We start from the raw sequence: 20847 nt of genomic DNA on the forward strand, positions 1-20847 counted from the left end.
AGCTGTCTTTGCAAATACCACGGTAATTACAAATCGACAGATTGCATTTCGCAGCTGTCTTTGCAAATACCACGGGAATTACAAACCCGCCCGCATTGGGGCCAGAGGGCACCTTGCATCCGACGCAAGACCCGGCCACCCCGAGTCTTGAACGAGGGGGCCGATCGAGTCTTGAAAACGGGGAGCCTTGTAAACCAGCGAGTCTTAAAACGGGGAGTCTTGTACACCAGCGAGTCTTAAACGGGGAGTCTTGTAAACCAGCGAGTCTTGAAAACGGGGGCCGACGGTGGATGGGGCGTGCCAGGGAATCGACAAGACGTCGCCGCGGGCGCCGTTAAGCGCCGAGTTTCGGGGGACCAAGCCCTGTAATTTAGCGGTCTCCCCCCGGAGTAGAGGGGAGCTGGCGCGCCTCGGACTTCCTGTCGCACAAGTCTACGAAGGGCAGCCAGCCACTCTTCGTAGGGCGGTGACAATTCAGGCGATCCTTCCAAGAACGAGGACGGTCCTGCCAATTCTTACCAGAACGAGGACGGTCCTGCCAATTCTTCCCAGAACGAGGGCGGTCCTGCCGATTCTTCCCAGAACGAGGACGATCCTGCCAATCCATTCCCAATGAAGAGCCGTCTTGGCAATCGGTTCCCAAAATCAGGACCCCTGTCAGCCGGTTGTAGCAAGGGGGTACACTAGCCAAGCCGTGGCGCACGCTAAATTGAGCTTGTTTGCGGGCTCCCCAGGTACCGGCGCCAGCCATACTTGCTTGCTGCCTTCACGCCCGCCCGCCCGCCCACCTCCATGTCACAGAAAAACTTGATGGGAGGCCTTTGAGCCGTACGCGAGTTGCGATGAAGCGGAATAAACTCGATTAGCTTGATGGGTTGTGTGATTAGGCTGTGACACGTAGGGAATGGGACCTACCGTGGGTTGTTAAAAGAACCTAAGTCCGGCGACTTTTGACCGCCGCTCGGAACACAAAAGACACAAAAGCCTTGAAACTCTGAAAAATATTTTCGTTGAAACCTTCAATCTAGACCTCCAATCTAATTATCGTGATGAGAGAGATGTGCCAGCTCTACGGTCACCGTTGCCTTCCTTTTTGTTTTTGTAGTCTTTGTCTACGGCATCCGAGCATCGCCAATGCGTTTGGTTAAACACGCATGTTTGGTTGAACACGCATGTTTGGTTGAACACGCATGTTTGGTTGAACACGCATGTTGTTCGAGTTCGAACAGAAGCCGGTTTGTTTGGTCATGGTCGTCGTCAGTCGTCAGTCGTCAGAATCGGCGGGGTCTCACCATCACCTGGCCAGCTGGTTAAGCAGCGTCTGGATGTCGTTCACGGCCGCGTCGATGTGCGCCGATCCTGTGTCGGGCGTCTGGTGCAGCTGCGACACGGCCGACAGGATCGACTGCAGCGCGCCCTTGACCAGCACCGAGATGACCTCGAGCTTGGTGTCGCCCGTCACCTCGAACCCGCCCACCGACACCCGCGTCACGTCCAAATCCCCGCCCGACAGCGACAGCAGCGACGACGACGACGAAGACGAAGCCAGCCCCGCCTCCGCCGCCGCCGCCGCCGCCGCACGCTCCGCCGAGCCCGCCCCCCCCCCACCGCCCCGCGTCCCCGGCCGCGACAGCGCCTTCACGCCCGACTGCACCTTCTGCAGCGACGACAGCAGGATGCGCACGCTGAGGCTGAACAGCAGGAACGCCTCGCGGTGGTGGTCGCAGTGGCGGCCCCACGGGCACTGCAGGAGGTTCTGCCACGGGCCCTGCGCCAGCTGCACGCCCGTCAGCACGCGCTCGACGTCGGTGGCCTTGTCGTGCGCCTCCTGCAGCGTGCCGAGCTCGTACACCAGCCGCGCGTGCTGCTGGATGCACGAGCACATCGGGCCCGCCGCCACTGCCGTCGCGGGCGCCGCCCAGTACGGCGACGACCCGCCCCCCGCCGAGCTCGCCTCCGACGACCGCCCGGACCCCGTCTGGAACAGCTCCGCCAGCGCCGGGTCGATCGGCGGCAGGCTGCCGTGGTGCATGACGGGTCCTGTCGCCGCGCCGCCTCCGTGAAACACGTCGGACGCGTCAAACGAGAAGGATTGCCCGCGGTAGGGGCTGGTAAGAGCTGCGGCCATCCACTTTTGACCACAGCGGCAAGAGGGGGCAGAGGCCGAGAGTCAGCGCCGAGCGATACTAGGGGATGTTTGACTCTGCCGCCAAACGGCCGAGCGGCCACGCGGTCAAGCGGCCAAGCGGCCAAGGCGGGAGGACAAGACTTACTCGCGTGGGGTGTGCGTCTTCGGGCCTAGTGCCCAGGCTCAGCGAGCGGCTGTCTGCGCCGGCAAACATTGACGGCACCGACGACGGCACGCCGAGGATGGCGCTCTGGTCAAAGTCGAGCTCGTCATCGAGCGCGCCCCCCGCCGCGCCGCCGCTGGTCGACGACCCGTCGAGGTCGTACTCCATGTCCATTGCCGCCGCTTCGGCGTGGCTGTGGTGCGTGAGCGGCGGCATGCTCGCCGTGATGTAGTCGCCGTGGCTGTGGTTGGCGGTGGTGGTGGTGGTGTATTCAACGAGCTGCTCCGCCACGTCGGGCTGCTTCTGCTTGGGGTTGTTCTGCTGCCCCTGCATCAGCGTCCGCTTGTTCTTGCTCCCCTTAGGCCGCCCAAGCCTCCGGCCCGGGCTGTACGTGCACAGGAACATCGAGTCCCGGCATGGCTGGCACGGCTCCCCGCCCGAGCATCTGATCTTGAACTGGTGGCACGCATTGCAGGCGGAGCGCACCCGGTCCGTCTTGGAAGGGTTGCCGTTATTGTTGATGTTTGTGTTGGCGCTGCCGTTGTTGTTGTTGTTGGCGCTGTTGCTGTTGTTGTTGGCGCTGTTGCTGTTGTTGTTGGCGCTGTTGCTGTTGTTGTTGTTGGCGCTGTTGCTGTTGTTGGCGCTGTTGTTGTTGTTGTTGGCGCTGTTGTTGTTGTTGTTGTTGTTGGCGCTGTTGTTGGTATTCTTGGTATTGTTGGTATTGTTGCTGTCCATGTCGGTGCTGTCGCTGCCGGCTCGGCTCTGGAGCTGGCCCTCTTCGCTTTGGCCATTATTCCTGAAGGGCTGGCTTGGCGAAGACATGGGAAATACCTAATGGCAGCTAATTACCAGTTACCTAATGCAGTATACTGCTTGCTTGGGTCGTCTAGTTCGTTGGCTGTATCCAGGAGCACCGGGGGCCAAGAGACCCATATATGTCTCGGCGGGTAAGACGGTAAGAACCTTAAGGTACGTGTTTATAATGTAGTTGGGCCGAGCTTATTGCCCTCCCGGGATCGGTTTCGCTTTCCACCCTCCACAGTCTGTCTCCCCGGGTGCCACTGCTCACCTCAGAATTCGCCTCTGTCCCAATGAGTATCGCCAAGCCTGCGAGGGAGTGGTGGACTGCGGATTATGCAGCCAGATTATGCACCCTGTGCAGCTCGAGTCTGCAGGACGCGTAGAACCACTGTGAGCCTTCCGCCCGTCCTGACTACAACAGCTTCGTGGCGATATCCGCAAGAACGGGAGGGATTAGGAATCCAACCATTTCTAATTGAGCTCTACTCCTGTCCCATGTGACGAGACACTGCCAGTTCCACCGAATTCTATGCAGTTAGTTTTTGGCGTGTAATCTGGTAGTCCTGGTGCTTTTAAATGTCCATCACGTCGGTCAGGACGCACCCGTACTTCACTTTCACAGCTTACAGGTAACATTCACAGCTTACAGGTAACATTCACAGCTTACAGGCAGTAACATTCACAGCTTACAGGCTGTAGCGTTCACTGTTTACAGGCAGTAACATTCACAGTTTACAGGCATTAGCGTTCGTGCATCCAGTTGTTTCTCAAGCACGCAGGGGTTGTTTACTGTCTGGGCCCTGTGTTTACGACAGCTGCGCATGTCGTTGGTTTTGAGGTCGCAGTTGGCCTTCAAGACGCCGTTGGTCTCGACGAGCCAGTGGGTTGGTTCTTTAGACGCCGTCGTTCTAGGCAGTTTAGTGCGGGTGTGGGAGACGATCTTTTCTGGTTTAGCGGGGATATGTGGGAGACCGGTGAGTTGGCTTTGCAGATATGGGATTGGGAGAAGAATGGGGGCGGGGCCGTACCGCATGGGGTCGTTCGATGGATTTTGCAATTAATATTCGTTCGTGTCGCGTGGTGGCTCCTACCCCACACCCCGTGCTACTGCTACTGCTACCGCGACTGCAACTGCGACTGAGACTGCTACTGCGACTGCGACTGCTACTGCTACTGCGACTGCGACTACGACTGCGACTGCTGCTGCTGCTACTGCTACAGCTTCTTGCCTGCCGTGACATCATCTACGGGAATTGCCAGAGGTTCGTCCCGATTCTCGGACTCGCTCTCCCCCCCCGCATCCCGCCAGAGAAGGGTGCCGACGGGCCTTGGCCGGGCCACTAGGCTGTTAACGAGAGAGGCTAGGTGTCGCAGCTCGATGCTTCCCTAGATTACGTGCTCACCTTATTTTAAGGTTCGGCCGTTTCGTCGCTCCCGTCGTAGCTCCCTGACCCTTGCGCCCTTGCGCCCTTGCGAGCCATGTCCCAGTCGCACTTGCACTAGGGCTCAAACCTTATTACTACAGCCCTGGGCTTTCACCGGCAATGGCAGCTGTTTGGCGCTTGTTTCCCCACACCCGACGTGCCTGCCGCGGCATGCCCCGTCTCAACTAGAGGGTCGTCCCGAACGTCGGACCCCGCCACCCCCGCTTCCCTCCGGCAGAGGTGCCGGCCAGTGTTGGCCCGGTCTCTGGACCAGGGAAGCTGCCGGTGTCGTGCCATATTACTTTCCAACCTCCCCATGTCGAGGTTTCTTGCTGCTGTGCAGAGCAGTTTGTGCTTCGGTGGTACCTCTTTTCGGAAGGTGTGTCCGTAGCTCACTGGTGCGGGTCTTGGACCCTTGCAAGAGGTTACCAGCTCCCATTGGCCAAACCCTATAAGGTGTGCATCTAAGCGAATCAAATGCTGCATCTCGCCGATGTGGTGCAACGAGCAGATCAGCAGCCGCGTTAGAAATATTCACTTGGAGGATTCTCCAGGGACCACTGGGTTCTTCGCCGGGATCCTGCAGAATGGGTGGCATTCGCCAAGGACCCACTTTGGCAAGGAGCTTAGCCATTCTCCTTGCTAATTCCGGCTCCTCTGAGAGCTGGGTACCGAGACAGGTTGGTAGGCAAATACCTAGCAAGCCATTCAACTAGGAAGCCATTCAACTATACATATTTAAGCTTTTATCCTCCTCCAAGCCGTCATCTTTGGTGGCATCTCGTGTGCGGTAGGCAGGTTCAGCCCTGCATCCCTAGGTACCTAGGTTTTATCACGGAATGGTTATTATTAAGCAAGCCGGCCGTATATACCCTTTCTCACGCCAGGCGCCGGGAGAGCAAAGGGAAGGCCGGAGGAGTTACGGAATACCTCCGCGGACATTCCAACACGGCAGATGGGTCCCAGACGCACGCAGTCAGACTGCCAGACAAGCAAACAGAGCATATATCGAGCTTGTTATTAATTTATTCGGGGCAAAAAAGTGCGGTACCTAAAGTAGGCCTCATATGGTAATTAGAGCCGCAAAAAGTCGCCGCAGCGCCGGCATACTCGGATATCGGCTGCTCGCCAGCGATAATGCAGGTTTGAAATGTGCGAGCTATCCTCTATCTAGCAGGTAGGCTATCGCAGCACAGAGACAGGAATGCGGAGGCCGTTTATAACCTCGGTATTCCCGTCCCTTTTACAACATCAGACGTTTCACAGCGCAGGATCATCGCCCCCTTAGCTCATAAAGGTGGACAGTCTCGATCGCCTCTCGCGCACGCAGTTTAGACCTATCGGACATTATTCAAAGTCGCAACACACAGCGCTCTAAACGGGGAAGAAGCCGGTCGTTCCCGGTGGCCATATCCGGCACATTTTCTACAGTAGCCGGAGATGGCCGAGATGGCCGAGATGGAGCTGGGGAAAAGGAAAAGCTGGGGGGGGGGAGGGGGGGGAAGGGGCAAAGAGACTCGTTGAAAGACTTCAGGGCGATTGCATTTTACAACTTTTCGCTCCCTTTATACCGCTATGATCAAACAAATCTCGGTTCTCGGCACCGGGGCTCGGGACCGTTAAACAGTTGAAGCATATTGAATCCCATCCAGCCAAGTAGCCCAACTTGGGTCCCCAAATTGGGGGCCATGTTTACCTACTAACCTAGTGAACCTAGTGAACCTAGTAACCTAGTGAACCTACTGAAAGTGAAGGCTTGACAAATCAGGTCATGTGGAATAATTCCCGCGTATTCGGATACTATCGAAGCCCGTTTTCGGTTATTGATTCCCTTGGCGCAGGGCGGCCGCTTTCCAAGGCCAACTACACCTTGTCTGCAGGTCTCTCATCCCTGCATTGTTTCCTGATTTCCGCTTCTGTTTATGTACGCCATCATGCCACCTTATCTGCAGCGGAGGATGCCGCTAATCATAGCTGCTGCATATAAAACTTGGTCAAATCTGGAAATAACATGGACGAGCCCAATTGGTGATATCCTCAATGTGGCCATTTTTGCACTGAGATTTAAATCGAGCGAATCACTGCCCAACGCTGCCCCTCTATCTAGCACGACTACAAGCGTCTTTCCTCTCAAAATGCCCCTCCAAGTAATCATTGTCGGTGCTGGTATCGGCGGGCTCAGTGCCGCCGTCGCCCTTCGCCAGGCCGGCCACTACGTCAAGGTAGCAAGACACCCACTCACTCCTCAAACTGAGCTTCCACTGAACCCGCCCCCTCGATGCAGGTGTTTGAAAAGTCGCAGTTTGCCAGCGAGGTCGGCGCGGCCGTGGCGCTGACGCCCAACGGCACGCGCGTGCTCGACCACCTGGGCTTCGACTGGGCGCGCGCGCGGGCCGACGCCATGGTCTCGTTTGAGGTCGTCGACGGCGTCACGCTGGCCGGCCTGCACCGCGCCGACACGTCGGACGCGCGCACCCGCTTCGGCGCCGCCTTCTGGACCATCCACCGCGTCGACCTGCACAACGAGCTCATGCGCCTGGCAGCTTCACCCAGCGCTGCAGGAGACGGCACCTACGCCCTCCACCTCGGCGCCCGCGTCGTATCGGCCGACCTGGTCTGCGGCAGCGTCGCGCTCGAGGACGGCTCCCAGCACGTCGCCGATCTGGTTGTCGGCGCCGACGGCCTGCGCTCTGTTGTCCGCGGCGTCGTGCTGGGCGGCGACGGCGCCGGGTCTGAGCCTACCCCGTCGGGCATGAACGCTTTCCGCTTCATGATCCCCACTACCGAACTGGTGGATGACCCGGCGTTTCAGGAGCTCATGCGCGTCAAGGGGCGCGGCAACAGCGTGTTTGCCGACCCCTCCAACGAGACGGAGCGGCACATGGTCTGGTACACTTGTCGTGGGTGAGTTGCACTACGTTTTCCCTCCTTTGTCCAAGCACACCACTTCAAAATTCTAATCTGCGCCCGGTCACAGTGGAACAATGCAGAATTTCGGCGGCATCCACGAGACGTCTTCGGATGAGAATGCCAGTAATTACCCCTTTCGCCAATTACGCCCTCACGAGTGGTTGGCACAAGTGGTTGGCAAGCATGACTGACGGTCTCTTATGGCCAGGCTACGAAGCAGCAGGCGTCGACGTCAAGGCCATGATGCTCTCTGAGTTCGGCCACTTCCACCCGAACCTGGTTGAACTCATGCGGTAAGTCCAATACCACCATTTCGTGGCCACCGGCCGGCCCCCCGTCTGGCGATGGAGCCGAGGACTTCGCCAACTAAGGAATTATATGGGGAAAAAAGGAAGGCAGATCGCGTCACGGACTGGCCGCTCAACTGCCACGACCCGCTTCCGACGTTTGTTCGCGGCAAGGTTGCCCTGATGGGCGACGCCGCGCATCCGGTGAGTTTGCGGCTTTGTTTTGCGGCTTTGTTTTGCGGCTTTGTTTTGCGGCTTTGTTTTGCGGCTTTGTCTTGCAGCTTTGTTTTGCGGCTTTGTTTTACGGCTTTGTTTTGCGGCTTTGTCTTGCGGCTTTGTTTTGCGGCTTTGTCTTGCGGCTTTGTTTCGCGGATTTGTCTTGCGGCTTTGTTTTACGGCTTTGTTTTGCGGCGTTGTTTTGACGCTATTTTTCTTTTCTTCTTTCTCGTGTCACCCATGCGCGCATCCGCGCAACCAATCCGTGCAACCATCCGTGACCAATTCGCGCATCCAATCCGTGCAACCACAGATCCCGCGGATGTGTTCAGTATTTAGGTTCACACTCAGCTCGGATTGTGCGACGGCGCCAAAATCTGACAAGCCACGCGGCAGATGCTCCCCTTCGGCGCCCAAGGCTCGAACCAAGCCATCGAAGACGCCGGCGCGCTGGGCGAGCTGTTCCACGGCGTGGACTCGCCAGCACTGGTTCCGGAGCGGCTGGCCATGTTTGACAGCGTGCGCAGACTGCGGGCGTCGAGGGTGCAGACGCTCTCGCGCGTCCGGCTGGGCAAGGAGATGCAAGTGCAGGCCCAGCTGCGCCAGTATGCCGACCCTGCCGGCCGAGGTATGTTCCTGATTGGACAAGCCCCCCACGGATAACCTGATCGGCTGACTGACCGGCGGTGGTACTGGTGGCGGTGCTGGTCGCAGACGTGCCGGCCTCCTTTGTCGAGCGCCAGGTTCATGATTACGGGTAAGCGGCCGGCAGCCGGCTGACCCGGCTGGCACCATGCAGAGTTGTGTGACGTTGAACTGACGCATCCAATATATCACTAGCTTCGATGTACTCTCTGCATGCAGAGGCGTACTCGGTGCGCAAGCGGTTGCGAGCTGAGGGGGTGTTTGGCTGTTTGTTGGCTGTTTGTGTACCTAGGTAATAAGAACTAGACCGCTAGACCTGGGAGGGTGAACGCGACACCAGATAAGGCCGGCCTCTCTATAGTTACCGGCCCTCATCCGATCGCAGGGCGCGAAGAGTGCAGGTGCAGGGAGCAGATTCAATAGTTTATTCTCGGCTACTATAGACAACCTGCCTCTGCTGTAGACTAATCAGGACTGCTACGTGCGTGTTGTGTAGGTAGGCGTCTAACCCACATAGGGCGCGGGCCCGGTATGTTCCGCGTTTCTACTCGACGTGCTCCCCACGTCTCTCACCTTCACGTTCTACTCGACGTGCTCCCCACGTCTCTCACCTTCACGTTCTACTCGACGTGCTCCCCACGTCTCTCACCTTCACGTTCTACTCGACGTGCTCCCCACGTCTCTAGCCTTCACGTTCTACTCAACGTGCTCCCCACGTCTCTCGCCTTCACGTTCTACTCAACGTGCTCCCCACGTCTCTCGCCTCTACATTCTACTCAACGTGCTCCCCACGTCTCTCGCCTCCACGTTCTCCTCTCTGGTTCTCGAATACGTGTATGTACTGTAACTCCGGATCACTATAGGCCACCGGCATTAATGAGTTTGGGATCCCGAATCCCCGTCAACTGCCGGCATCCAAGGTCTGATTCCCTAATTGGTCATCGATGAACAATGGAACTACAAGTTTCAGTAATCGTAAGACTAGTGGGAAATAGACCGAGAATAGTAGCCGGAGTTTGGCAAAGAGCAACCATGACGAGTCGATTCACGGGCTGCTGCTTGTTTGCAGTGGAGACTCAACCTGTATTTATTCTCGAGAGGAGCAGTTTGGCTAGTGAAGGCCGCATGGGTATCGCCAAACTGGCTGATGCACTCGTCCGGACCTGCCTTGTCCCTTTTTCAACTGACTCGGCCTAAACCCACTATCATCAAGATGATTGACACTGACGATTTCGCCATCTCGGCCGCCGAGACGCCGGGCCTCCTCCACGTGCCCAGTCTGACCAGTGAGAGCGCAAAGGAAACCGAGGAGCTGCTCAAAGACAACAACAGGAGATACCACATCTTCTTCACGCTCGAAGATCATATGGGTGTAAGTGTGGCCTTGCTCTCCCAGCTGCACTGCTCTCCCAGCTGCACTGATCTCCCAGCTGCACTGCTCTCCCAGCTGCACTGCTCTCCTAGCTGCACTGCTCTCTCCTAGCTGCACTGCTCTCTCCCTCCGCCCCCCCCCAGCCAGAATACCACTAGAGAGTGACTGGGTTTTTGTTTCTGATTTCTGACTAAAAACCAGGTCTATCTTCACAACCACATTGCCCACCATGAACTCACGCTGTGGGCCTGTGGCGCGACGCCCGAGCAGCTGAGGCGGCACTATGACCGCAACGCGCTGTACATGCGGGACGCCGTCATCATCGTCGAGCCACTGGTGCTCGACCTCGAGGACGAGACCCTCTTCAACCGCTGTCTCGGCAAGGAGGAGCACTACCGCAACTTCGAGATGTTCTTCCTCAACATGTTCAAAAAGATCGGATGGCAGGCTACGCTGCAGAAGTACCTGCTCGACGGAGGCCCGGTGGCCGACGACATGCTGTGCCGCGTCTACATGGGTAAGACTCTCGCAATCACTTTCGTTTCCCACCACCCATCCCCAACTCTCTTTTGTACGAAGCGTGCTAAAACGCGAGCTGAAACGCGAGCAAGGCTACGTACACGGCATGATCCACATCGGACTCGCAATCGAGTTCCGCCAGCCGCGGCTGCTTGCCGAAGGCCTGGCCCAGGCGGCAGTGCACCACGACGGGTGGTACACCGAGTACCTGACGGCGGCCGAGGCGGCAGCGAAGGAGGCCGAGGAGTCGCCGCTGCCGCTGTCGACGCTCGTGGACATGGCGCGGCAGGATCCCAAGATCAGCACGGCGTCGAGCTGGACGTTCCAGACGCAGACGCGGCGGCACTCGGGGCGGTGGGCCATGGACAAGGAGGTGGCGCGCGACGGCATCCTAGCCAACGCCAAGCCGCAGCTGGTGCGGCTGGCGGCGCGGTGGCGCGTGGCTAGCCCGGACAAGGAAGGCGACGACGCCTACCTCGAGCGCAAGACGGCCGAGCTGATGAACACGGCCGTCTACATCGTGGCCGCCGCGCAGAACCCGCCGTACGAGTGCACGTTCGACTTCTTCCTGCTGCACTGCGCGACGGCGGCCATGGCGCACGCGGCGCTGCTCCGCGAGCCGAGTGCCACGTGGGCGCAGAAGGCAAGGCTGCTCGAGTTCAGCGGCCGCGTGTTCATGATGACGTACTCGGGCATGGGCGCGCCGCAGCTGCGCCTCGACTATCTGGCGTCGCACCGGTCGCGCCTGGGCGCCGGCCAGAGCTGGGACGACGTGTTCGCGCGCGCCTGCGAGCACGCCGACGACGGCCACATGATCAAGCTGATCCGCTCGACAAAGCTGGCCGAGGACATGTCGCGGCCCTACGACCACCTGCCCGAGTTCCGCGTCAAGCAGCCCATGTTCCTCAAGGCCGCCGTCGCCATGATCGACTCGGGCACCGAGCGCCCCATGACCTGGACCAAGCACTGGGATTTTATCCGCTTCTGCGGCTTTCCCGAGGCGTGGGAGCGCTTTCACAAGAGGAACTACTGAGGGTTTACCGAATATAGTTTCCTGACCCCGTAGGCAATCAGACAGGAATGACCAGTATGAGATCGATTTTCTGCTTCTCTTTGCCAAGATACCAGACGACAACTTTGTTCTACATGTAACACGGCCTTGGTCCCGGTCAGAAAGGGGGCTCGAGGTGATTGACGAGACATAGCAGCCTGTAGGTCGAGCTTACCGCCTTGGCATGAGCGCCAAGGACCACGCAACTAGTATCTCTGGGAAGAATCACCAGAATTGAAATTGTGTTGTTTCCTGACATTGAAGTGCCCCGACATTGAAGTGTAATCATGTCGATTCAAGCGGTTTCCGCGCAAATGTCGTTGACTGTAACAAGATCGTTGTACGGAAACACAAATTTCACCGAGAGCGCTTTCTGCCGGAACATGTATCAGGAGATCACAAAGGCAGTTCGGACAAGAGCAATGCCCAGCCGCCGATCCTGATTCTTCGACAGCTGATGTCCCCCACACCCATTGCCCGTGACGTGGACTCGGCGCAAGATTTGCCCGTCAAGTAGAGACTGACTGACGTTGCCGCCAGAAGGTGGCCGGCGACTTGTAGCGGCGGCGAGCTCTGTCGAAAGTTGTTTCTCGAAGAGGAAAAAAATCCCCATTGCATGTGTAGAACACACAGTTCACAGATGGAGGGTCCATCGTTCTGGTACCCCGGGTTCAAGCATGCTCACGTGTCTCCACATGCTTCCTCAAAGCTGGATCCGGAGAGATATGCCAGTATAATGCCGGATAAGACTATAATCGAGTGCGGAATCGTATCTGGCTCGATGCAAAAGAAAACCCGTTTTCTCGGCAAGTCGCATGAGCATTGTAAGCTTATGTAGATCTCAGAAATTTAAAGGCCGACCCTGGTAGTATTTCTATTTCTGGTAGGGGCCGACGCTGCATGTGTTTCTAGCCAATGCCCCCCCACGGCTGCGACAAATGCTTGGCATGCACTGTTCTTGCCTCTCTTGAAGGCCAAGAGATGGCATCCCTGAAAGACGACAATTCGACCGCAAATACTCCGTTCGGACCAAAGCCCAATGCATAATAGAGGTTAAGATTGCCGGAGTTATCGGATGACCAACGCGAGGCAGGGTGCAGCGCCGTGTCGATTACAGAGCATTTAGTAGACCGAGTAAATGTGTCCGGCTACCTAGCAATAGCGGGGAGGGGGGTGGGGGTAATTCAGGGAGGTAGGGTAGACACACCCTTGCACACTAGCCCAAAAGAGTCTAAATTCTAATAAGACATCAAAGTCTACGAAATGGGAAATGGGAAGTGGGAAATGGGAAATGGGAAATGGGAAATGGGAAATTTTGAATTGCACATCACAACAAGTGTGCTCAGGTAAACTAGTTGGCACTGTTTGGATTTGTTTCTAGCGAGGAATCTATTGATCTAGCTAGGAATTTATTGATTTGTCTAGGATCTTCAATCCTTTAAGAGTTTTCGTCTCAACAAGCTGGAATGCAATTGGTTTATAAGGGGCCTCCGCATGCACACCTTGGTGTGACCGGGCTTTAACCAAAATTGTCCGATTTACTAGATAATCGAGGCCAACTTGCATTGTAGTCCCAGGAAAAGGGCCCAGTCTAGTGGTGCTGGATACTTTTTAGGTTGCCGGGGATTCTTTGACCCTAGCTCTTTTAGCTTTGTCCCAAGCCTCCAATCACGTTTTCTAGGAATCAAACACGGTATACAAGTTCCCAGGCCGGGGTCACCGCCTCAAAGTTGTCTCCACGCCTCTTCGTCGGCGTGAGAGCTGCTGCTGTAGTGGCTCCGGCTCATGTGTGCAAGGCCGTCCACAGGCCCATCTTTTGTCGTGGTGCTTTACTGTGACTGGACATGCCACCGGCACTCGGAAGAAATAGCAACGAAAAACTTTTTCACAAGGCCACTTGGCAGTCCGAGGGAAAAACAAATCGGGAAATGCGCCGGTCCCGCTCATCTGTCCGCAGCTTCACGAAAGGCACAGACAAGACGGACAGCAGCATGTAGAAGGTCAGAGGAGAAAGATATCAAGCATGGAAGCGATCCGGATTCTGCTTCGACATGATGTGATATCGAACACTCATAGACCTGCCCAAGTAGCCAGCTGAACCGTCAAGGTTCTTGTCAACTGCGTGCCTTGACGCTGTCCAAGAAGTCAGCCCCAGTCACGGTAACACCATGCGCGCCTCGGTATCCCTCATCACCCTCTGGGCCCTCTGGGCCGCGTCGGCGTCGGCATCGGCCTCGGCCGCCGGGGACGTGTGCGGCAACACGTGCAACCTGTGCAGGTTCGGCGACGAGGTCATCCACCGCGACGTGGTCGTGGTCGGCGGCGGCGCGTCGGGCACGTACTCGGCGATCAGGCTGCAGGACCTCGGGGCGAGCGTGGTGCTCGTCGAGCGCGACGGCCGGCTGGGCGGCGCGCAGAACACCTTCATCGACCCGGCGTCGGGGGTGGCGGTCGACTACGGCGTGCAGGGCTTCGCCAACACCAGCGTGACGGTCAACTTCTTCAAGCGCTACGGCATCCCCATCGAGCCGTTCGTCTTCGGCGGCGACAACACCACGTACGTCGACTTCGACACGGGCGCCGTCGCCGCCAACTACACGCCCAACTTCAACTTCTCGGCCTACGCCGCCTTCCTCGAACGCTGGCCCGACGCCGCGCCGAGCGGCTTCAGCTGGATCCCCTACCCCGTGCCCGAGGACCTACTCCTACCGTTTGGCGACTTCATCGAGAAGTACGACCTACAGGAGCAGGCGTGGGTCATCTGGTGGATCGCCAACGGCGTGGCCAACCCGCCGCTGCTAGAGCAGACGACGCTCAACGTCATGAAGTACTTTGACAGCGTCTTCATCAACGCCGTGGCCTACTCTGGGCCCGGGTCGGCAGGCGTCCCGGACATGACGACGTCCAACCACGACAACGGCGCGCTGTACGCGGCGGCGCACGCCGAGCTGGGCGACGACAACGTGCTGCTGGAGTCGACGGTGGTGTCGGCGCAGCGCAGCGCCGAGGGCGTCGAGCTGGCCGTGGCGACCCCCGACGGCGCCGTCAAGCACGTCCGCGCGGCGCGGCTCGTGCTGTGCATGCCGCTGACGCCCGGCAACATGGAGCCGTTCGGGCTGGACGCGGCGGAGCGGCGCGTGTTTAGCCGCTTCACGCACAGCGCCTTCTACGCCGGCGTGGTCAACACGACGGGGCTGGTGGCGGGGCAGAAGTACCGCAACATCAAGCTCGGCGCGCGCTACAACATCCCGCCCAACGGCATGTACGAGATCCTGCCGACGGCGGTGCCGGGCATGTTCATGTACTGGTTCGCGTACCAGGCGGAGCAGACGCAGGCGGCGGTCGAGGCGGACGCGGCGGCCGTGGTGGCGCGGCTGGAGAACGGCACGGGTGTGGCGGTCAACTTCCCGGCCTTTTCCAGCCACTCGCCCTTCAAGCTGCAGGTCGGCGCCGTCGACATTGCCAACGGCTTCTACAAGGACTTCCTGGCGCTGCAGGGCCAGAAGAGCACGTGGTTTGCCGGCTCGGCCATCCTCACGCACAACTCGGGCGAGCTGTGGAACTTTACGCATTACCTGATGCCCGATGTTGTCGCCGGGCTGTGGGACGATTGAAGTCATGTCCAGTAATGTGTGTGTGCGGCTGGGTGCAGGCTAGTTCAACAATAGCAAAGGTGTTTTAATGCCAGCCACGACGAGTCTCTTGTGACAATTAAACCGTAGATATGGGTATAGTGGCGGTCCTAGGCCGGGGACGCTAACGACGCGGGAAGGAAAATTAAAAGCTCGCTCTAAAGAGAAGGTGAAAACAGGCCCTGCAAAGAGGAAGGAAAACAGGCCCTGCAAAGAGGAAGGAAAACAGGCCCTGCAAAGAGGAAGGAAAACAGGCCCTGCAAAGAAGGTAGAGAATAAAAACGTGCAGAAAAACGTGCAGTTAATTGCACTTTTCTGGGCCCCCAATTCAGCCAGAAACCATGCACCGAGGTCTATCTATCGTCTAATAGCAGACATCTAACCATCGGTCCGAGTGTTGACAAAGCCGCCTAGGTAGGCCGTCCTGCAGGCAAGCCCGGTGACTTAGGTGGAAGCGGGGAGCTCGTCCTTGTTGGCTGACGAGCCGTCGCTGGACTCGACGCCACTGCCAAAGGCCTTCTTTCCCTTGCTGGCAGGGATGGCAAGGAGAATGCAGGCGATGACGCAAGCAGCACCCGCGGTGGCAGTAGCGATAGCGAACGGGATGCGCAGGCCGTCCATATACGCTTGCAGGATGCCGGGGATCTGCTCGGCGGGGAACACGGAGCGGATCTCGGACACGCCTGTCACCAGCAGCTTGGCCGGATCGACGTCGGGTGCCGTGGTGGCCAACGAGCCGAGCATCTTGTTGACGAAGGCGCACTGGGCGGCAGACAGGAGGATGGCGCCCGAGATTGTCTCCGAGACTGTCGGTGAGAGAGAGAGGAGCCGGGGTCAGTAAAGACTCCAAGAAAGACGGGCGGCGGACACGATTGAACTCACAGATGATGATGGCGGTGACGACGGCAAGATCCTCGGGCTTGGACTGGGTCTGGGTGTTGAGGACGGGAAGCTGGAAGGGAAAGCCGAGCGCAAAGCCGGCAAGGAGCTGGAAGCCGACCTGCCTGCCGACCGAGGTGCCAATGTCAAAGGTGATCATTAGGCCAATGGCGACAGCGGCGAGGGCGGCGCAAAAGGCCATGACAATCACGGTGTGCTTGGCAAAGTGCTTGAGGGTCGTGCCGAGGAGGATGATGGCGACGCTGGTGGTCAAGATCAGCGGTAAGCTGCGCACGCCCGACGCCGTGGGGCTGATGCCATCGATGCTCTGGAAATAGACGGGCAGGTAGTAGACAGTGGCAAAGTAGGCGCCGATCAACAAAAAGGCCCATATGCCGTTGAACCACACGACACGCTGCCTCACGAGGCGCGGCGGCATCATGGCGCGCTCGCCGGCATAGATCTCCCAGCCGACGAAGACGGCCGAAATGACCACGAAGCCCACGAGCAGGCCAATCACCTTGGACGAGTTCCACGGCTCCGTCTGCCCGCCGTACTGCATGGCGATGATGTAGGCGATGATAGCTCCCAGGGCCAGCGTGGTGCCGACGGGGTCCATCTGCAGCAGCTTCTCACGCCAGGTAGCCTCGGCCGGCTTGGCCCAAGCAGGCGTGCGGTAGAAGACAAAGACGAGGAAGGCCGACAGCCCCCCGATGGGCAGATTGATGTAGAAGCACCAGCGCCAGGTGACGTTGTCGGTAAAGGCACCGCCAATCAGGGGGCCGACCACAGAAGCGAGACCGAAGCAGAGGCCAAAGATGCCGACAAAGACAGGCCGCTTCTCGGGCCGAGCCGCGAAGGCGATCAGGGTGTAGGTGCCGGAGCTGACGCCCGCGGCGCCCACGCCAGCAATGGCGCGGCCAACGACCAGGGCCGTCGAGGTGGGCGCCACGCCGCAAATCAGACTGCCGAGCTCGAAGACGAAGATGGCGGCGAGGTAGGTGCCCTTCAGGGAGAAGTATTTGAAGGCCTTGCCCCACGACGACTGGAAGCCGCCGCTGGTGACGAAGAAGGCCGAACCGTACCAGGCAATGTCCTCGAGGCTGTGGAACTCGTCGGTGATCTTGGGGACGGCCGTGGCAATGATTGTCTGGTAAAGGCAGGCCCATGTCAGCCGTTGCACGCCACGATTCGAATGCAACGTGTTCAGGGCGAGGAATGCCCGTTTGACTCACCATGTCCAGAGCGACCAGAAACATGCTCATGGCCAGCGCCACGACGATAAAGGCAAGCGCGAAGCCGGCCGGATAGTCGTCCACAGGCGCCGCGGCAGCATCCGCAGGGCCAGCGGCGTCGGGGCCGTCTCCGGCGGCCTCGAGGTCCTTCTCCTTCTCCGCTCCATCCACGGCGTGGTCGGGCTCCATGCTGGGGGCGTGTGGCGACGCGTCGCGGTCGAATTTCTCGGGGTCGGCCGATTCCATGTCCTGTACTGCGCTTGCTAGCAATGTCAAATGTAGTGGTAGTGGTGGTGCTGGGGTCGTAGTCTTTGCGACGTTGCCACTCGCGAGGTCAATTGATCGATTGCTCGTCGGCACGAGAAAGAGAGCCACGGTCGCTCCATTGTGCAGAGAAGCCAGCAGCACTTGAAATTATACGTTAACGTCCTCGCCGTCGCTCTGCCGTTTTCCGGATTTAAGTGGGCTGGTTGAGGCGGCGGTGGTCCGGATTTAGTTGTTCAACCGCCGCTGAGTCTTAGGTCCGCCGATCCGGGATTATTACAGCCGGTGTTATCTCAGCGGCGGCAGGTGCGATGCTTTGTTTTGGCCGTGTGCCTTTTCGCCACAACCACCCGCCCCCGCAATTCCACCAATCAGCATACCCGTTCACAGGTGCAGACCCACAGTACAACTCTGGACAGACCACTTTGGGTGAAGATCGAAAGGCTCAGGCGCCCAGCACCTTCCCGGAATGGAGGCTCTGGTTTCACTCTCCTTTGCGTGCACACTTCACCGCCGCTCGGGTAAAAAAGAAAAAAAAGAAAAACAGAGAATGACACAAGACCCGCGGCACTCTAGTGATTCCACCACAGTGCTGCACGTGCGAATGTTTGACGACACTCGCGCAACAGGTTGAATTAAATCCAGGACTGGTTTTCGTGCCCCCCTTCGGCGGACCGGTTTTCGTGCCTCCCTTCGGCGGACGGTCGCGCGATGGCGTCGCACAGCAGCAGCAACATGGACGTCGACGCCGACGCCGACCCCGACGCCGACGTCAGACGTGACCCTAAGAGGCGCAAGACGCGAAAGGGAACCCGGAGCTGCTGGGCGTGCAAGCGGCGCAAGGTCAAGTGCACATATGCGCGGCCGACCGACGACGTGTGCATCGGGTGCGCCCGCCGCTGCCTCGATTGCGTCGGCCAGGAGTTTCCCGAGCAGGACCCCGGCCCGTCGTCAAAGAGCCGCCTCGTCGGAGACCGCATTGGCCGGCTTGAGTCTATGATCCAGCAGCTGGCCGAACAGGTCGGTGGTAATGGCCATCCCAATCCCCATGCCCATGCCCATGCCCATCCAAATGCCCATCCAAATGCCTACATCGCCTCTTCCAGACTCAGTTCGCCGTCAACCCCAGCCGGCATCGGCATCGGCATCGGCATCGGCACCGGCACCAGCACCAGCATACCCGCGATATCACCACTAGTGGTGCCCGCACCCCTACCACCGCCTTCAGGGCATCGAACCCTCTCGCAAACACTGCTCGCCGCCTACCCGTCACCTTCCGACCTCCGTGTCATCGGCAGCGCCCGCCAAAACCTGGCTCTCTACCTGCTCCAGGGATTTGTCGCGCCGTCCCACCTGCTCGGGAAGGGGGTAGCACTCGAGTTGGAGAAGCTGTGGGGCGCCCCCGGAGCACAACTACAACAGTACACGGCAGAGAGCCACCCGGTCCTCATTGCCCGACAGATGCTCCTACTTGCCGGCGTTCTACAGCACCTGCAGGCTGCGGTGTCCGTGAGGAGTAGCAGCAGCTACCAGCAGTTGGGCGACTTGTCCCGGCCGCCGCACGCCCTGGCGAGACAACTGGCAGAAGCGGCCACGACTTTGGTGACGGCGCACGATAGGTTTACCACGGGCATCCTCGAGGGCGTTGAGTGTCTCTGGCTCGAGGCCGTGTATCAAGAGCAGAACGGAAACCTTCGCCAGTCCTGGCTCGTCTGCCGAAGGGCCATTTCTGCAGTGCACCTCCTAGGATTTCAAGGGCGTCGTCGGTCTGCGCATATCTCGATGAACCCACCAAAGTCGATACTACGGCAGCAGTCCGATGGCGAGGCGGCCGACTTGCAGCAGATGTGGCTACGCCTCGTGCACGGCGAGCTTGCGCTATGCTTGGCGCTGGAGCTACCGCCCTCGGCCTCTTGCCCGCTTGAGACTTTGACGGCCGTGGCGGATTCGGTTACAGAGGGCGGCGACACAAATGCAAGCATGCTCGAGCGCAGACATGCTGCGATAGCCAGTCGCTTGCTTCAGCGGAGCGAGCGTGATCCAGGCTTCCAGGACTTGGGCGCGGCGCTTCAGATCCGTGCCGAGCTGGAAGACGTCGCCAGCGCCATGCCGGGCGGATGGTGGCAGACACCTAGCCTAGCCGATTACGGAACGGACGAGGTCGACGACGACGGGCATCTATTCGAAATAATCATGAATCTCAGAGCGCAGATATTTCACTTCCACCTTCTCCTGCTTGCTGAACTTCCATCCATGCTACAGGCAACATGCGGTGAGCCCACCATGACCACCACGACCACCATGACCACCATGAACGGACATGACGATCACCAGACCAACAACCGCAACCCCAGCCCCGACTACGCCGATAACAGTCGCAACTACATCGATAACAGTCGCAACTACGTCGATAACAGTCGCAATATCTGCGTCGGAGCCAGCCGCGACCTACTGCGCTGCTTCATCCGTCTCCGATCCTGTGAGCGCGCCACGGGCTACTTCCAGCTCCTGGACCGCTATGCGTGGCAGGCCGTCGCGACGTTGCTACTCGCTCGGCTTCTCGATAACCGCCAAACGGCGGCGTCACTGGGGGGTCCTAACCACCAGCAACAGCAGCAACATCGCCTTTGTGATCGCGCCCTGGCGTCCGAGGCGATGGAGGGAATGCGGGTTGCGGGAGACGACGAGGAAGAAGACGACACAGACGAGGACATGTACGTGCACTCTGGTTCTGCCGTCAAGAGCGGCTCACGAGATGGGTTGCTCCGATTGCTGGCGCTGGACGCCAGCGGGGCCGCCGTCGCTGTGACGTACCGCAAACCCGGCGGGGGGTTGTTGGGGAGCAGCAGCAGCAGCAGCAGCAACAGCAGCAGCAGCAGCGCAGGTTTCGCACAAGAAGACCGAAACACACTGGTACTTCCCTTGCCATTTGTCGGGACCATCTCTATTGTACCGCAGCTCCAACAGGTGAGCGCCTCAAGGGGCCGTTCACGCCTCTCTGGGAACATGGGCTACTTCCCCGTGGCTATCGTCGATGCGGTGGGACCGCAGAGCTCTGATGGTGATGGCGACGGCGAGGAAGATGAGGACGAAGAAGAGGACGAAGACGAGGCAATCCTGATGAGGGCCATGGAGTTGAGGCGCACTGCAACCTGGTCAATCCCGCCTTATATGCTGCGGCCGGTCTAAATCGCTGCACCGGCTGATGCGCAAAATAGGCATCCCAGAACTTGCCTGAGCTGCCGTTGCTCTCAAAAAGGGAGTAATGATTCATCTCAAAGTTGAATGACGAAATTTACAACATTAGCTAATGTCGCATAT

General features: G+C 58.8%; 6 protein-coding genes across 6 annotated transcripts; 4 read left to right on the forward strand and 2 right to left on the reverse strand.

The window, feature by feature from the left end:
• Window positions 1-2585: 2585 nt before the first annotated feature.
• Window positions 2586-2777, reverse strand: B0T26DRAFT_609555 (uncharacterized protein; the record flags this gene model as incomplete). Its single annotated transcript, XM_060435879.1, has 1 exon — window positions 2586-2777. A coding segment is annotated over one exon (192 nt), but the record flags the coding sequence as incomplete, so codon positions are not given.
• A 3868-nt stretch (window positions 2778-6645) lies between these two features.
• Window positions 6646-8983, forward strand: B0T26DRAFT_838586 (putative salicylate hydroxylase). Its single transcript, XM_060447530.1, has 8 exons — window positions 6646-6738; window positions 6801-7420; window positions 7494-7549; window positions 7650-7719; window positions 7818-7917; window positions 8326-8557; window positions 8644-8686; window positions 8770-8983. The coding sequence occupies exons 1-8, from the start codon at window positions 6652-6654 to the stop codon at window positions 8825-8827; spliced, it is 1266 nt and encodes a 421-aa protein (XP_060292172.1). The 5' UTR covers window positions 6646-6651; the 3' UTR covers window positions 8828-8983.
• Window positions 8984-9787: 804 nt separating this feature from the next.
• Window positions 9788-11498, forward strand: B0T26DRAFT_656424 (uncharacterized protein; the record flags this gene model as incomplete). Its single annotated transcript, XM_060438707.1, has 3 exons — window positions 9788-9946; window positions 10148-10463; window positions 10558-11498. 3 exons carry the CDS (start codon window positions 9788-9790, stop codon window positions 11496-11498), a joined length of 1416 nt encoding a protein of 471 aa, XP_060292173.1.
• A 2186-nt stretch (window positions 11499-13684) lies between these two features.
• Window positions 13685-15130, forward strand: B0T26DRAFT_744098 (uncharacterized protein; the record flags this gene model as incomplete). Its single annotated transcript, XM_060444359.1, has 1 exon — window positions 13685-15130. One exon carries the CDS (start codon window positions 13685-13687, stop codon window positions 15128-15130), a length of 1446 nt encoding a protein of 481 aa, XP_060292174.1.
• Window positions 15131-15592: 462 nt separating this feature from the next.
• On the reverse strand, window positions 15593-17451 carry B0T26DRAFT_744099 (major facilitator superfamily domain-containing protein; the record flags this gene model as incomplete). Its single annotated transcript, XM_060444360.1, has 3 exons — window positions 15593-15954; window positions 16031-17177; window positions 17263-17451. 3 exons carry the CDS (start codon window positions 17449-17451, stop codon window positions 15593-15595), a joined length of 1698 nt encoding a protein of 565 aa, XP_060292175.1.
• An 810-nt stretch (window positions 17452-18261) lies between these two features.
• On the forward strand, window positions 18262-20715 carry B0T26DRAFT_744100 (uncharacterized protein; the record flags this gene model as incomplete). The annotated part of the gene is made up of 3 exons (XM_060444361.1): window positions 18262-20240; window positions 20271-20368; window positions 20426-20715. The coding sequence occupies 3 exons, from the start codon at window positions 18262-18264 to the stop codon at window positions 20713-20715; spliced, it is 2367 nt and encodes a 788-aa protein (XP_060292176.1).
• Window positions 20716-20847: the final 132 nt, after the last annotated feature.

Source organism: Lasiosphaeria miniovina (assembly GCF_030549165.1).
Source record: "Lasiosphaeria miniovina strain SMH2392-1A chromosome Unknown B0T26scaffold_7, whole genome shotgun sequence".
NCBI classification, from domain to species: domain Eukaryota; kingdom Fungi; phylum Ascomycota; class Sordariomycetes; order Sordariales; family Lasiosphaeriaceae; genus Lasiosphaeria; species Lasiosphaeria miniovina.